Below are 15,842 nucleotides of genomic sequence, written 5' to 3'. Positions count from 1 at the left end.
CATATGAAATGGTAGTCATGTGGTAGTCATTCATACACATATGAAATGGTAGTCATTTATACACATGTCATGTTTTTTTCTCTCTTTCTCAGAAATTCGAAGAACAGTGTATAACTCTTCAGAAAGAAAAAGATGCTTTACATGACAAGTTTGTTCAGTGTGACAAAATAAATAAGGTACCAGTACAGAGCTTATATTTAAGGAAAAAAACAACTTTTTTTTAAACAGCAAAGCTTTTCTTAGGAAAGAATTTTACACTTACAACTAAATATCTCAATAATGTAGAAGTTATTTCCCTTTTTAATATCAAACAAGATAATATATTACCAATAATTAATTGATGAATTTTTTAAACTGATTCATGTTTTGTAAGTTATAATAAAATTGATTGTTTAAAGTTTCCACTTGATTTGATAATGAGTTTGGGAGCTATAACATGTACAATTATCTACGGGGACAAAACCCACATATTTAGCAATATTAATTACCAATAATTAATTGACTAATTGGTTAATTTTTGTATTGATTCATGTATTGTCTTCACCATTGCATACTTGTGCAAAGTTTCAACTTGATCCAAGAATGGGTGTGGGAGAAATAATATGTTTCAAAATTTTTGACAGACAGAATGAGTTGACATAAACTTTGTAAAAATACAGTTTTTTGTGTTGAGTTCTTATACTTTGATTATTTTTATTATTTTTTAGAATTTGCTTGAAGAAAGTGAATGTTTAAAGATGAAAAATGAAACATTGACGTCCACACTTCAGTGTTTACAGCAGGAATTCTCTTTAGCCTCAGATTCAAATAAAGTATGTTGATACCAGTGTGCATGTATTGTACTGAAGTAGTATAGCGAATTCTGAAGTTTAATTGAAACCAGATATCAAGAAAGAATGCAGTATTACATGTGGCTATGATATAATGTTACCTCTCTCAGGCTCATCTGGGACAGAAAATTTACTTTGAAAAATAATCTTTATCTAAATTAATCTTCTTATCTAAGACTTGAACTCTGCCAAATCATTGGTTTTCCTGGCTGATTCAATATGAAACAATAAAACAAAGATGAATAAAGCACAGAAAAATCCAGGAATAAAAATTCAGAACATCTTAATGAATAAATTCAGTGAGAATAACAAGTCTGATAGAATCACAATATTGAAATCACATAGATTTATAATATAAATTAAAAGAACTAACTGTTCTGACACCATGACTACTAGATTGTGTCCTTTATGTGTTTAGTTTAAATAACTACAAAAGAAAATTATAAAAGAAATTTCTTATATACTTCCATCACAAGAATTTTATTTTAGATCTCATGACCTCTTTTATTTATAAGAATTTTTTTTTCAGCTTCTTATTTCAGAAAAATCTTCCCTACAGATCAAACTGGAAGACTTAGAGGAAGAAGCTTTATCTTGGAAGACAGAGAAGGAATCATTACTAAAAGATGTCTCTAATTCCAGCTCACTGAATGAAAAGTTCATGGAAGCTGAGAAAGAAAATAAAACACTCAGGACCAAGCTGGAGTTGATGTCCAAGCTCAATGATGAACTCACTGATAAGTTGGACAAGATGGAATCCAACAATGAGCAGAGGAGAGAACAGATTGACCTCCTGCAGGCAGAGATCAACAGGCTGCACTCTCTAGAAACAGAGACACAGTCTCTATGTGTCAGGTTGGAGGAGGCAGAAAAACTGGTGGAGCAACTGAAAAGTAGTTCTGTCTCATCCAACTCTGAAAAAAATGAGGCATCTGAACAAATCCAGTCTCTTGTTCAAGAAATTGAAGCCTTTAGGTCCAAAGAGCAGCAGAATAAAGATGATTTCATCAACATGGAAACAAATCTCAAAACTGAAATAGAGAAGTTAAAACTAGAGAAAGAGGAAATACTTGCTACCAATCTACAGTTGAAGACTGATTTGGAAAGAGCTAATTTGGACAATTCTAAGCTAGAGCAAAGTTTGAAAGATCTAGAAGAATGCACAATGAGTGATGAGAATAAAAGTGCTGATGACTTGGAGTCTCAGCTGAAAGAGAAGCAAAAGATGTTAGATTCTTTACAAAAAGAACTGTCAGAGATGAAATTAAAGTTATCTGATAGTGAGGCTAAGCCTAACACTGAAGGCAATAATGATGTCGTCCAGACATTAAAGCAAGAGCTTGCTAATGCTCAAAGGAGAATATCAGAGTTAGAGTCTGCTAATGGGCCTGGGGCGTCAGAGGAGATGGGGTGGTCAGATTTGCCTGACATTCAAGAAGAATCTGAGAAAGACTCGCAGGATGAACAAGCGATGGTGATTTCTCAACCAACAAAGAAGGAAATGACCCAAAGTGAAGAGAATGATGCTCCTGTGTTTGTTTACACAGAGAGGATAGAAAAAATTATCAAAGTATCAAATCATGTTGTGGAGGAGACCACTGGGGAGCTTTCCAGGATTGAAACTCTGAAAGCCAAGATCATTGAGCTGGAGAAGGAAAAGACTTCTCTAAGTCTAGCCCTGGAAGAGGCTCAAATCAAAGGACAAGTTACTCTTTCTGGTGCTAGCAGTGACCTTGATCTTAAATACACAGAGATCATTGGCAAGCTGCAGGATCAAAAGCAGCATTTGGCTGAGAAGCTGGCTGTCTTGGGGGACAGACAAGAGACATTGACATTTGAGTTGGTAGAGATGCAAGCTGAAAGAGAGAGCATGAAATCAGAGCTGGACTCCCTCCACAGGCAGCTTCAGGAATGGGAGAACATGATGTCCATGCTGAAGGAAGAGAAGGATAGCCTGGCCCAAGAACTTGAGGAGTCTGCCAACAAGGATGCTGCTCTGAGAAAAGAACTGGAGTTCCTCCTGTCCTCCTTGAATGAGGCCATTACAGAACGGGACACCTTGCAGGATGAGGTGTTCAAATTGTCCCAGCATGAGGACTCAGCCCAGGGTGACGTAAAAGAGATGAAGGGCATGATTCAGGACATCATCATGGAAAGGAACTCTTTGCTTGCAGAGCTGGACTCTGTTCTGTTTGCCAAGGCAGAGGTGGTCAGTGCACTTGAAGCTCTCAAGCAGGAAAAAGAGGACATTGAAAGGGAGAAAGAGACACTGCTGGTGAGGCTTCATGTTGGGGAGGACTTGCACAATAGCTTTAAAGAAGAGAATGAAGGACTACTAGAGAAATGCTTAACACTGGAAACGACTATTGAAGATCTTCAGCAACAGATGCATCACATTTCTGAAACTACGATCAACTCTACAGAAATAATAGCACAAACAGATGACTCAGAGAAAACTGCAGACTTAGAAAGTCAGGTACATTAGCATTGATTATATAGAACTCTAAATCTCATTGTGTAGTTTTAATAACCCTGTAAATATTATAAAAGTCTTGTAAAAGTTTTAGCTATTACATAATATATACAACCAACTTTTGTTTTCTTTTTATTCAGGTAGAGAATATATCAGAAAGTAATGATGTAGTGAAAAGCACAATGGATGATTCTGTTCACATTGAGTCAGATGGTGCTCACAGTCAGCTCATTTCAGATCTGCACAGTAAGCAGGAGGAGCTGCAATGTTCACAGGATCAACTGTTCTCTGGAAAGCAGAATCTAGAAGATGAAATTCAGAGTCTCATCTCATGCAGATCAGAAGCTGAGGAAGCAATAAAGAAACTGAGCAATGAATTATTGGGAAAAGAAGAAGAAAGAAAACTATTGGCAAACTCTCTTGAGGAAACAATGAGCAAGCTTGGAATTTCTGATCAGAAAATTGAACAGTTGTTGGAAGAGAAGAATCAGCTGATCCAAGAATTGAAGTTTGCTAAAGAGAACCATCAAGAATGGGATTTATTGAGAAAACAGTTTGAGGATGAGTTAGGAGAAGCCAAATTGTTGGTGACAAAATATCAGCAGGAGGTTTCAGAGCTGAGGGCCAGTCTGTGTGAGTCTCAGAGCTCTTTGCAGCAAAAAGACGCTGAGCTTGCGTTGAGTCTTCAAGAGAAATCTGATCTTGTGATAACACTGGAAGATCTGCAGACAAAGCTTAGCCAACTGGAAACCGAGCACAAAAATGCTACAGGCCTGGAAGAAGGTTTGATATCAGAAAAGCAGACACTTTTGGCTAGCATTGCAGAAAGCCAAGAAAAAATTCAGATGTACCAAGAGAAGAATGCAGCCCTGGAACAGGAGCTGTCTCAGCTTAGAGAGTCAACAGCCTCATCACAGCAGTCCAGCTCTGAGCTCCTTGTACAGCTGCAGCAGAACCAAGCACAGTTGGTAAATGTTAAGGAGAGTCTAAATAATGCCCAGGCTGATTTGGAGAAAGAGAGGCATAAGGCAGACTCTCTGGAGCAGGTGCTGGCAGATCTCAAGGCAACCCATGAGACTGGATCTCAAGATATGCAAGCCAATCTGGTTCAGGTGACTGAGGAGAAAAACCAGCTGGTGGAAACTTTGCATCAACAAAAGCTTCAGTTTTCAGAACTGGAGACAAAATTGAATGAAATCCACTCAACATTCCAAGAAAAATGTAAATCAATGGAAGAAGAAAATTCTAAACTTATCAGTGACAAGAACATTTTACAAGAGGAGTTCCACCAAAAATCTGAAGAGCTGCAAGTAAGAGATGTTGAGTTGTCTGCCTTAAAACAAATGATAGAGTCTCTCAATACCAACAATCAAGTACTAACAAATAAAGATGATTCTATGTCTGGACAAGTTGTGGGGCATGAAGAATCAACATCAAACAAGAAGGACATCTCCCAAATATTGACAGCTTCAGAAGAATTGAAATCTCAACTTTTATCTAAGTTGGAGCAATTGCAGAAAGAACACTCAGAGCTCTTGGCTCAATTAAAACTTTCTGAAACAACTGTTGTAGAACTGAAGCTTCATCTAGAAACATCTAGCACAAAGTTTGAAGAATTAAATGTGAATTATCAGAGTCAAGTGCATGAAAATGAGAGTTTATCATCAACTTTGAAAGTCTTGAGTTCAGAAAAAGAGAATTTAGCATCACTTTTGAATGAATTAAACTTAGAAAAAGAGAGTCTGGCATCAGATTTGAAAGAACTAAGTTTAGAAAAAGAGAACCTAGAAACAACTTTGAAAGACCTAAGTTTGGAAAAAGAGAACCTAGAAACAACTTTGAAAGACCTAAGTTCAGAAAAAGAGAATCTAGCATCATTTTTGAGTGAATCAAACTCAGAAAAAGAGAGTCTGGCATCAACTTTGAAAGAATTAAGTTCAGAAAAAGAGAGTCTAGAAACAACTTTGAAAGACCTAAGTTTAGAAAAAAAGAATCTAGCATCATTTTTGAGTGAATCAAACTCAGAAAAAGAGAGTCTGGCATCAGCTTTGAAAGAATTAAGTTCAGAAAAAGAGAGTCTAGAAACAACTTTGAAAGACCTAATCTCAGAAAAAGAGAATCTAGCATCATTTTTGAGTGAATCAAACTCAGAAAAAGAGAACTTAACATTCAAATTGAAAGAAGTGAGTTTAGAAAGAGAAAGTTTAACATTTACTTTGAAAGAACTAACAGCTGTTAAAGAGGAGCTGGAAATGAAGCTTCAAGCCTCTAGTGTTGAAATAGAAGACTTGAAGCAGACACTGGCTGAGGTGGAGAAATCTGTGAATTCTAAAGACAGAGTTGAAGAGTTCAAGGTGAAGCTGTTGTACAATGAAGGAGAGGTCAAGGCTGACTCAGTGGTCAAACAAGATGCTGTCCAGACTTCTAGTGAGGTAATAATTATATTTTTTATATACCTGTGACACGCTATGTTCAAGTGCCGGATGTTACAATGTGTTACTTGATGTTACAATGAGACTGTGTTGATTAGACAATGCATTTCTGATGTTCAATTTTGAATAGTTCTCTCCTCTTGAACAATTACTGAACACTCAAACAATATCGTGATGGCGGAGATGAAAATGTAAAGTGAATACTGATATATGCAAAGCTTTTATTCTGGAACTTGGAATCACTATAATAATATAATAAAGCTTGTCTTCAAGTCCGAAGAGTAATGAGGAATGTAGTATTTCCTGTGGCTATGCAGTCCCAGTTGTGACCTACATATTTTGCCACACCCTGAGCAAGCATAATCATTGACTGCCTGTGGTCGATTAAGATTTTCTTTTCGCTGTCTGGTCTGTCCTCGGCGGCAGATTTTCTTTTGGTCTCAAATGCATATTGAATAATTGTATAAATTCATAAATATACAATATAATTTAATTTAAACGCATTTACTACCGTCGCTCAAGTCCCCAAACTTTCAAAAGCGTCCCAACCACTCATTTAAGCTAAGGAATTTCCGTCATTAACATGCCGCCATGACCTTGTCATGCAAATATTCAATCAATGAAAGAAAATAATATATTTGAAATGGCCTTGCACGCTTCGGTTCCATCACAGCCTGTTATGTTTAAGTTGTGTTCAGGTATGTTCTAAGAATTACACTTACTTTACTGACCAATGCGCATGTAACCAACACCTAATGAAACAGTAATATAAAGAAAGTTTTTTTTATTTTTACAAAATCAATTCTTCCTTTATGAAGCTGATGATGGTCAGTGATGTTTCTTCTATTTATCTCTTGTAAAAGTTTTGTAAAGCTCCACTTTCAGACCTTCCTTGTGATCTATTTATCTCTTGTAAAAGTTTAGTAAAGTTCCACTTTCAGACCTTCCTTGTGATCTATTTATCTCTTGTAAAAGTTGAGTAAAGTTCCACTTTCAGACCTTCCTTGTGATCTGTTTATCTCTTGTAAAAGTTTAGTAAAGTTCCACTTTCAGACCTTCCTTGTGATCTGTTTATCTCTTGTAAAAGTTGAGTAAAGTTCCACTTTTAGACCTTCCCTGTGATCTATTTATCTCTTGTAAAAGTTGAGTAAAGTTCCACTTTCAGACCTTCCTTGTGATCTATTTATCTCTTGTAAAAGTTTAGTAAAGTTCTACTTTCAGACCTTCCTTGTGATCTATTTATCTCTTGTAAAAGTTGAGTAAAGTTCTACTTTCAGACCTTCCTTGTGATCTATTTATCTCTTGTAAAAGTTTAGTAAAGTTCTACTTTCAGACCTTCCTTGTGATCTATTTATCTCTTGTAAAAGTTGAGTAAAGTTCCACTTTCAGACCTTCCTTGTGATCTATTTATCTCTTGTAAAAGTTGAGTAAAGTTCCACTTTCAGACCTTCCTTGTGATCTATTTATCTCTTGTAAAAGTTGAGTAAAGTTCCACTTTCAGACCTTCCTTGTGATCTATTTATCTCTTGTAATGCTTCATTGTTACAAGTTTTTCTAGTGAGCTTTGCACAATAAAGTTCTTTCTAAATAAGAGGATGTGCAGAATGTTCATGTACATCTAGTTATTAATTCAAATTTTTATTGAATAGAAAGAAAGATTTGAGTCGAAAGCAGGAATTCCAGGCGAAAGCATGTTCAAAATTAAAAGATTTAAGCCAAATTTAATTTTAAGATTATTTTATTTACAACAACTATAACAGTCAAACCAGAGTTTTCAATATGTGACCAATTAGGTAGTATTTTTTTCCCTCATAAATATACATAAACTGTCAAATTTTAAATATACCTGTCGAGTTTCCATTCATTTTTTTTTTTACCTTTTGAACCCATGAAGACTTTGCAAGCTAAAAGGAAGAATTATAAAGATTGGTGATAGTTTTATATTGTTATATTTAGTACTTTAAAATAAATCACATATATATATATATATTGTTTCATAGATTTAAAATTACTAAACTGGTGTATTGTTAATTTTTAGAGCCTTGCAAATCTTGAAGCTTTGAGGAAAGAGCTGGCTGAGAAAGAAAAACTTAATAGCAAACTCAAGCAGTTGGCCATCAAGGCAAAGAAAGAACTAGGAGAAAAACACGCTGAGGTACAAATAATGATTTCTTTTCTTAGTGAAGGTGTGGCTCATTGGTAACATGGGGCAGATCACTTGTGCTTCTTGGCAGTCTACAAAACTCTGTAATTTAAGGAGTCAAATTTTGAGATTTTTACTTACTAATTTGAATGCCTGCCTGGCATCATTTAGGTCACTGTCCAATTACTTTGGGCGGTTTTGAGAACATTAAGACACATGGTGTTGCCACTGCATCGAGGATGATGAAACAATAAACCACATTCTCTACGGAGTGTTATGTCGCATTTTGTATGACGAAGGGCGATCGGGACAAGGATGTGAGAGAGAAACAACTGGTTAATGTGTGGCAATGGGGTCTGTCCTTGTATGGGGACATAGCGACCTTAAAACTCACTTCTGGCTTTCTTTTGTGTGCTCTAAGATATTTTCAAATTAATAGACAAACTAAATAATAAAAAATAAAAATAAATTACTTAGTGCTAATAATAAAATAATAAAAATAGCTTAGAAATTGAACATTTGTGAAAAGGACAAAAACGTTCTAAATGTAAAATACATAGATTATCAACTCTTCCTATATTCTGTACACCAAAATGTTTTCTCAAATTGATAAGTTTGCATTACTTTAAAGAAATTATGTGTGTGAACCTCTCATTATGACATTGTGCAAATTACCAGTTGCAAGCATTTTGTTTCCCTTTCATCATTCATTAAGTTTCTGTATTCTAACCGGCAGTTGCAACAAGTTTGCTATTTTACATGCTTTAGTAATTTTTTTTTTTTAAGTTGAGACAGATTAATGGAAAGATTCATAATTACCTAACTCAAGCAGTAAAAAAAATATACTTTAATGTAGTGTCCCAGAAAAAAAAAATTGTTCATTAATTGTTTTGTGCTGTGCTGGGTGATCCTTCATAGAATTAGATGATATTTTAGAAGGTAAAAGTGTTATGATAATTATAAAGCAATATAAATATGCTAGTTTACTAATGTCTAAATAACCGATATTTTTATTTATTTTGGCACAGTTTAAACTTGTACTTGAATACATTACATGTGATTGTACTGAGTATAGTATATTATGTGTGTTTGTGTGTTTGTACTCAGGATATAACATGTACTAGTGTTTGTACTGAGTATAGTATATTACGTGTGTTTGTACTGAGTATAGTATATTATGTGTGTTTGTACTGAGGATGTAACAAGTACTGAGTACATTTTTTGTAACCTTGCTGCTGCTCTCTTGTGTGTTCAGCTAGAAGCAGTGCTGAAGGAGCTCAAGCTAGTGACCAAACGTAAGGAAGAACTCGAGCAAGCCATGGAATCAATACAGAGACAGTCTGGGGAAGCTTCTGACTCACTATCACAACAGTTGAAAACTTTACAAGACAATTACAAGGTTGGTGTATTGTGTTCAACCTTATGGGTGATGAACAACAACCAAAAAAAAAAACTGGTAGATGTGAAATTTAGTTAATATTGAGATACATGTGATTCTGAGTTAAGTGTGATTTTGAGTTAGACATGATGTTTAGTCAAATATGATATTGAGTTAGGCATAATATTGCATTAAATACGATGTTAAATATGATGCTGAGCTAAACATAACAACATATGTTATATCTGAAATTGAGTTTAGTGAGATACTAAGTTAACTGTGACATGTCTGAAAACAGATTTTGAATTAAAAATGCATTTTTCAAGTTCAAGATTCATTAACTCTGAATATTGGTCATGGTGTACTTGCTTTTACTGATGGGTATATCTATGTTTATAAACGCTTATTTAGCAAAATTTCTATGAAATTCGTTTCTGTATGGATTTTGTGTATTTGTAAATTCCATGAAGTATACAAATGTGAACAGACAACATTTACCTTTGGATTTATGTGCTCCCATTCAAAAAGGTAAGAAACTTTTTTTTTTATTAAATGAGAAAAAAATGGCTACTCAATTTTTTTCCTTGTCACTTCACATTTCGATTATTAAGGACTGATTCACGGGTTGTTGTTTTTTAGTAAAAATAAATATTAATGTTAAATGTGGGATGTGTGGAATAAACTGCTTGGCTACCTTGCAAGAAAGCTTTAGTTCAAATCTAGACCTGGAATTTATAATTGAGATTTAACTCAAGCTGAGTTGTGCTTGATGAGCCTCCAAAGGCAAAATACATCCCCAAAAGAGATTTAGAGTGGGAGAATCAAGATCTAGTTCTAGACTCTCTAGACATATATTAACTTCTATGTTTATTGACTTGGTTTATTTAAATTAAGCAATATTGCTTTGAGAATGCTAATGCAAAGTATTTATTTAGACTTTTCGCTAATAATCTAGATCAGGAGTGGCCAACCTATGATATGCGCATTGCACATCTGAGATAATACCAAAAAAAAACAAAAAAACGTCTGCTCGTAAAAAATAATCAAATCGATCTGCAGAGAACAGATTTATGGAAGTTAAACTCATTAGTTATTCTGACCCATCATTCTTTCGGAAGACATTTATTGTACCCTAGAATAGGTTCTTCCATGAGTTAGTAGACACCCAGTCCTTGCCAGCCAAGTGGTCTGGTGGAGCACTGAGCTTCTCCAGCGGGGTTCGGGGCGGAGCACTGCCACCAGGCACTATTTCTGGTATTTAAAACCAAAAAATGATGTTTTCTACAGTGCATTATCCTGCTTTAAAAAAATCTGTCACTGGCAATGTCTGATGCCTCTTCCCACCTATTGTCCGCTGCTCTAAGGTCCTCCATGAAAGTGTAACACCAAGTTATATGATGACGTCCCTTTTTGTGCTTTGTAAACTAAAAAATCTCTGGAGTTTTTTTTAAACAAGCTTAAAACCCCCTTCGGTACGTTCATAGAATTTGGTGACTGTAGTTTGCTTTACAATAATATTGATGATGGAGTTTTGAACCTCAAAACTATCTTTAGAGGGATTTTAAACTCTAAACCATCTGGAGGGGTTTTAAACTTAAAGCCTTATGGAGGATGGGGCTTTAAACTCAAACTCCCCCTTGGCTACGCTCATAGAATTTTGAGTGTGTAGTTTGCTTTTTTTATATTAGAGGTGGTTTGTAGTTCAAACCCCGCTGGAGGGGGTTTTAAACTCAAAACCTTCTGGATGGGGTTTTAACAACTTAAAGCTCCCTGGAGAGTGTTTTTAAACAAAAAAACCTCTTGGCTATGCTTATAGAATCTGGTGATTGGTGTATGCTTTAGTCTCATACTGAAGAGGGGGTTTTAACATTTAAAATATTCGGAGGGAGTTTTAAACTCAAAATCCTCCTTGGCTATGCCCTTGTAATGGGGGATTGTCGTTTGCATTAATTTTTTTTCAATTTTATTTATAGAAGAGGGGGGTTTTAACCCACTGGAAAGGGATTATAAACTGAAAACCCCCCTTGGCTGCGCTGGGGCAAGTGATGGTTTAATATTAAAATCTCACCTAAAATAAACCTATATAAACAAAAACAAAGCATAAAATCAGTCACAAAATTCCACTCCCCCCCCCCCTTGCGGGAGGGATTTCATTTCGAGGTGCGGTTGAACCTCAAAACCTCCACCTGGCTACCTGCTAGTACTAGTAACATTTAACTTGTCTCTGTACTCTGTGTCACGTGTGTGTGTGTGAAAATCTATGATCTACAACTCAGACAACTGCTAGAGAATCTAGATCTACGTCTGCCAATACTATCATAATTTTGTTATTGTTTTTTTTTTTATTTGATCGAAACAGTTATTCTGAGTAGATATAAAGCTGCCAAATATGTCCAAATTACCCTTTCATTGCTAAGGATTACAAGGGAATACTAGTTTGTTTGGCGCATCGGCATTGGAAGGTGAAAAAGTTGGCATGTAGATCTAGATCTAGCTTCTATATGGAAACAAAGGATTTCGCCATAAACTAATATATTAGATCTATAATCTTTTTTTCAATTCGCTATATTATGATTTTTTTTTTCATAGTCCAACTGAGCTGGGGTAGGCCCTACCGTAATTTCACTCGCGTCTAAGAAATGTGATTAGATCTAATCTAGATATAGAGTCTAGATCTAGAAATTTAATCCGTAGCTACACGTCTTTATTTAAAAATAATATGAACTTATACAATTATTTTGTGTTAGCAGTAGAGTAAGACGTCGCCTTAAAAAACACGCGTTTTCAACTTCAGTGACACAGTCACAGGACAGTAGCCTGAGACGAGAAGGCACTCACTCACCAGTATAACTCAGTAGATATACCTAATAGTATTACTATAGACTAGAATATTGTTTCGTATAGTATAGTAAGTAGATTTTAGTAGATCTACTTGATCTAGATCTAGTTATTCTAGTACTACTAGTACTAGATTCGAGATTAATTATTAATTTATATATCTACTAATCTACTACTAGATTACTAGATCTACTTTAGTTAACTCTAGTTACCTAGTAGCCTCAGCCTGTTAATGAGTGTTATGCTCTACAATTCTACAATAACATTACTAAAACTATCAATAGTAGGCAACGCCGCAAGGTCTTAGATTTAGAATAAATTTAGATCTATAAGACTATGTCTATAGTCTATACTACTCACTCTATACTGACTATACTCACTATAGTCTAGGCTAGAGCCAGAGCAGTGTAGTCACTGTAGTGTGACGTGTCTAGAAACTAGACTTATTTACTTACTTAGTTACTTGACTAAATAGAATAGATATTATCTATAGTCAGTATAGTCAATAGTTCAATAGTCTAGATCGACTCTAGACTAGTCTAGAGTAGTAGAGTAAAGTCTACTTATAATACACTTGTCACTTGTAATTTTAAGTGACTTGTATTTATAGTAGTAGATTGTAGGCCTAGTAACTAATTATACTAATTACTACTCCTATAAACTAAGTCCTAGGGCTTGGCTAGGGTAGATTTATCTAGATTCTAGTCTAGATCTAGTTTAATCTAGTCCTCTTAATCTTATCTAGCTTGTAGTTGACTTTAATACTAAGACTAGAATTGTCACTTATTGTGACTAGATAGATTCTTGATCTAGTTCTATACTCTAGGTCTATACTCACATATATATATATATACTTATATAGAGTCTAGATCTATTCTTTATATTGTAATAATATATATTTTTTTTTTATATATATATTTATAAAACCACATCAAAAAGCTTAATTCCTTCCACCTGTCTATAAAAAGGAATATTCATAAGGTGCATTGGCCGGCCTTTCAAAACAGTGATCATAGGAAATGAAAAATATGCTCATTTTCGACCACAAAGGAAATGGATATACATACACAAAACTCCTCTTCGCTACGCTTATAGAATCTAATGAAACCAACCGCCTTTACTTTCTTCAAGTCAGGTACCCATTAGAATTAGGTGCACCCTAAAAATCCTGAAATTCAAAATTGCAGCCTTCACCGAGATTCAAACCCAGGACCAGAAGTTCGGAAGCCGAGTGCTTAACCACTCAGCCACAGCGCCCCTATTTAGATAATATCAATCTACTTATCCAGTCTACATACATCTAGATCTAGTCTAGTAAATAAGTGTCTCACTTTCTTTTTTATAAGCAGAAACTTCTTTTAATTGAAACAAAATGTCAGCTGCTCAAATTCGACGTCGCAAGTTAAAGAAAGAAAATCCAGAAAAGTATGCAGAACTGTTGGCCAAAGAAAGAGCAGCAACGAAAAAGTACAAACTAAAAAAAAAAGAACAGTGGGAAGAAGGTAACCACAGCCAGGCTGAAATAGAAGAGTACAATGCTAAGAAAGAAAAAGAAAGGTAGTAGGCCTACTTAGACTAGTATAGAAGATTTTAAATTTAGACATATTTTTTTTAAAAAGGGTTAACTTAGACTTAGGACGCAATTATATTCTTTTTTGAATTAACGTCTGTAATCTATAAGATAAAAAGAAGATATTAGGAGTATCTGGATCAAATTAGTTTTATATATAATATATATATATTTATATATATTCATATATATCCTACTTTCTACTTTGACTTGTATTTATAGGCTATATGCAAGAGACTATTATTGGAAAATAAAAACGCAGAAGTCTTGTCAAACACGGAACAGTGTAAGGACTACTCCAACTACTTCCAAATCTGAGCATGAAAAAAAGAGACCTAAGGATATGTCACCTAATGAGTTAAGGAAGTATCGATCAAGCCAGAGGAAAGCCCAGATAGCAGCTTTGAGCCATCAAAAGAAAGCAGCTTTAAGGTAATGCATGTTTTTGTTGTTTTTTTTTATTTGAGAAACCTTCATGCTTATTTTGTTGTACAGAAACTTTTTTGTATAGTAAACCCATTGTTTTGTGTCATCAGGCTTAAGGACAGAGAAAGGAAAAGAAAAATGCGTGAAGCAGCTATGTTGGCTAGAATTAGTAGCAGACTTGCTCAACCATCAGATAGAGTTGGACGTCTTAAACAGTCGGCTTACAATCTGAATAATGAAGTAAATTTTTCAAAGTATTTTTTTTTATGAAACTCATCATACCCACAATATTCTAATGTTTTTAATTTGTTTTCTTTCAGTTGAAACCAAAAACCAAGAAATATACACAGACAGCCCTTAATCCACTCAATCCTGGAACTCCAGAGAAGAAACAAACTACTAGAAAACGGGAAAAAAAACAGCCTTGTCGATCCAGATTCAAGACTAAGAAGTCAGACAGTCCTGACATAAAAGAGGAGCTAGGCCTTCAACTGGAAGATACCTTTTTGGAAGAACCTGAACAAGAAGACATCTCTAAGCCTGTTTACAATACGCTGCAGGTTAGAATATATTATTTTACTTCAGTTTTTAACTTAATGTAATGATTAATTCTGTTTAATAATTTTCATATTACTTTTACATACAAAGGAGACAGATAATCTGGACATAAAAGAGGAGCTAGATATTCAACTGCAAGATTTCCTTTTGAAAGAACCTCATCAAGAAGAACAAAATTTTAAACCTATTCACAATATAATGCAGGTTAGAGATCAAACATTTTACCTATTAACCTTATGTTTTTATACAATTACTGATTGTCATAATATTTGTACATATTCTTCATCAGTGATTAGGTGTCTGATTAAAGCATGTTGTTTAGAGTTACTTTTACATTTTTGTAAAAAAATAAATATTTTCTTCTTGGCGCTAGAGAATTGCTTGCAGCTAGAGAATAGCTTGCAGCCTGCATAATTTTTAGACTATTTTATGGTCTCCTTACAAGGCCAAAAGACTATGGATTATTATGAATGCCTGAGAATTGGCTTTGACCTGAACAATATCACCCACCCATGCAGTCTTCCCTCTCCATGCAGCAGTTAGATCCTCCCACGCCGTTCGGCGCACTAGGCAGCAAGCTGTCTCCACTAAGCTCTGTCACTGGCAATGTCTGAAGCCTCTTCCAACCTGGTGTCCTCTGCTCTGATAATGCAGCAGACGCGTCCAATGGAGCTGCAAGTGCTGATACAGTTGGGAATTAACATTGTACAGGCTCTGCTGTAGTCTAGCACTGTGTGCTGCAAGCCAACTAAGGGTCTCCTGATTTTTCCTCAGGGTTGACTTCCTAAGCTTTTCCCATGTTTAGATATAGCTGCAAGGCAAAGAATTTTTCTTCTAGGTGGGTAGCCAGCCAAGTCCAAATGAGCCCCAATGCCCAAAGCTTACTGGTGTAGGTTTCAGTCGCTCGCCTTTCCCCCTACTCTTGTTAGTGATAACAGTTCCTCCAGACCCAATATCTCTGCCACACATGAGGGACTGAAGTTTAACTGTTTGTCAGAGCAGAGGCTATTTGAGATGCATTCAAGGTCGGCCTTAGGCATAGCTAAACAATAGGTAGGGGGCTTGCAGAGAAGGAATAGAGAAGACTTATGACCAATGCTATAGTACACTAGGTTTTACATAAATTGCATATTTGTATTTTTTTGCTGCTGATTTTTTATTTTTCCATTCCATTGGGGCCACCAAATTCACTTT

The 15,842-nt window shown here is 35.2% G+C and overlaps 1 protein-coding gene across 5 annotated transcripts in view; it reads left to right on the top strand.

Moving 5' to 3' along the window:
* LOC106051377 (GRIP and coiled-coil domain-containing protein 2-like) overlaps window positions 1–15,842 on the top strand; it is a 58,713-nt gene that overhangs the window by 6,111 nt on the left and 36,760 nt on the right. For all 5 annotated transcript variants that reach the window (XR_008774972.1, XR_008774971.1, XR_008774973.1 and 2 more), the window contains exons 6-11: window positions 93–176; window positions 708–812; window positions 1,360–3,306; window positions 3,444–5,735; window positions 7,774–7,890; window positions 9,134–9,277. Coding sequence is in view for 2 of the 5 variants with exons in the window: in XM_056011813.1 (XP_055867788.1) it covers window positions 93–176; window positions 708–812; window positions 1,360–3,306; window positions 3,444–5,735; window positions 7,774–7,890; window positions 9,134–9,277 (4,689 nt within the window). In the remaining 3 variants the exon portion in view is untranslated. The remainder of the gene's footprint in view (window positions 1–92; window positions 177–707; window positions 813–1,359; window positions 3,307–3,443; window positions 5,736–7,773; window positions 7,891–9,133; window positions 9,278–15,842) is intronic.

Source organism: Biomphalaria glabrata, chromosome 15, assembly GCF_947242115.1.
Source record: "Biomphalaria glabrata chromosome 15, xgBioGlab47.1, whole genome shotgun sequence".
Lineage (NCBI taxonomy): Eukaryota > Metazoa > Mollusca > Gastropoda > Planorbidae > Biomphalaria > Biomphalaria glabrata.
This window is presented reverse-complemented; position numbering and strand designations above follow the sequence as displayed.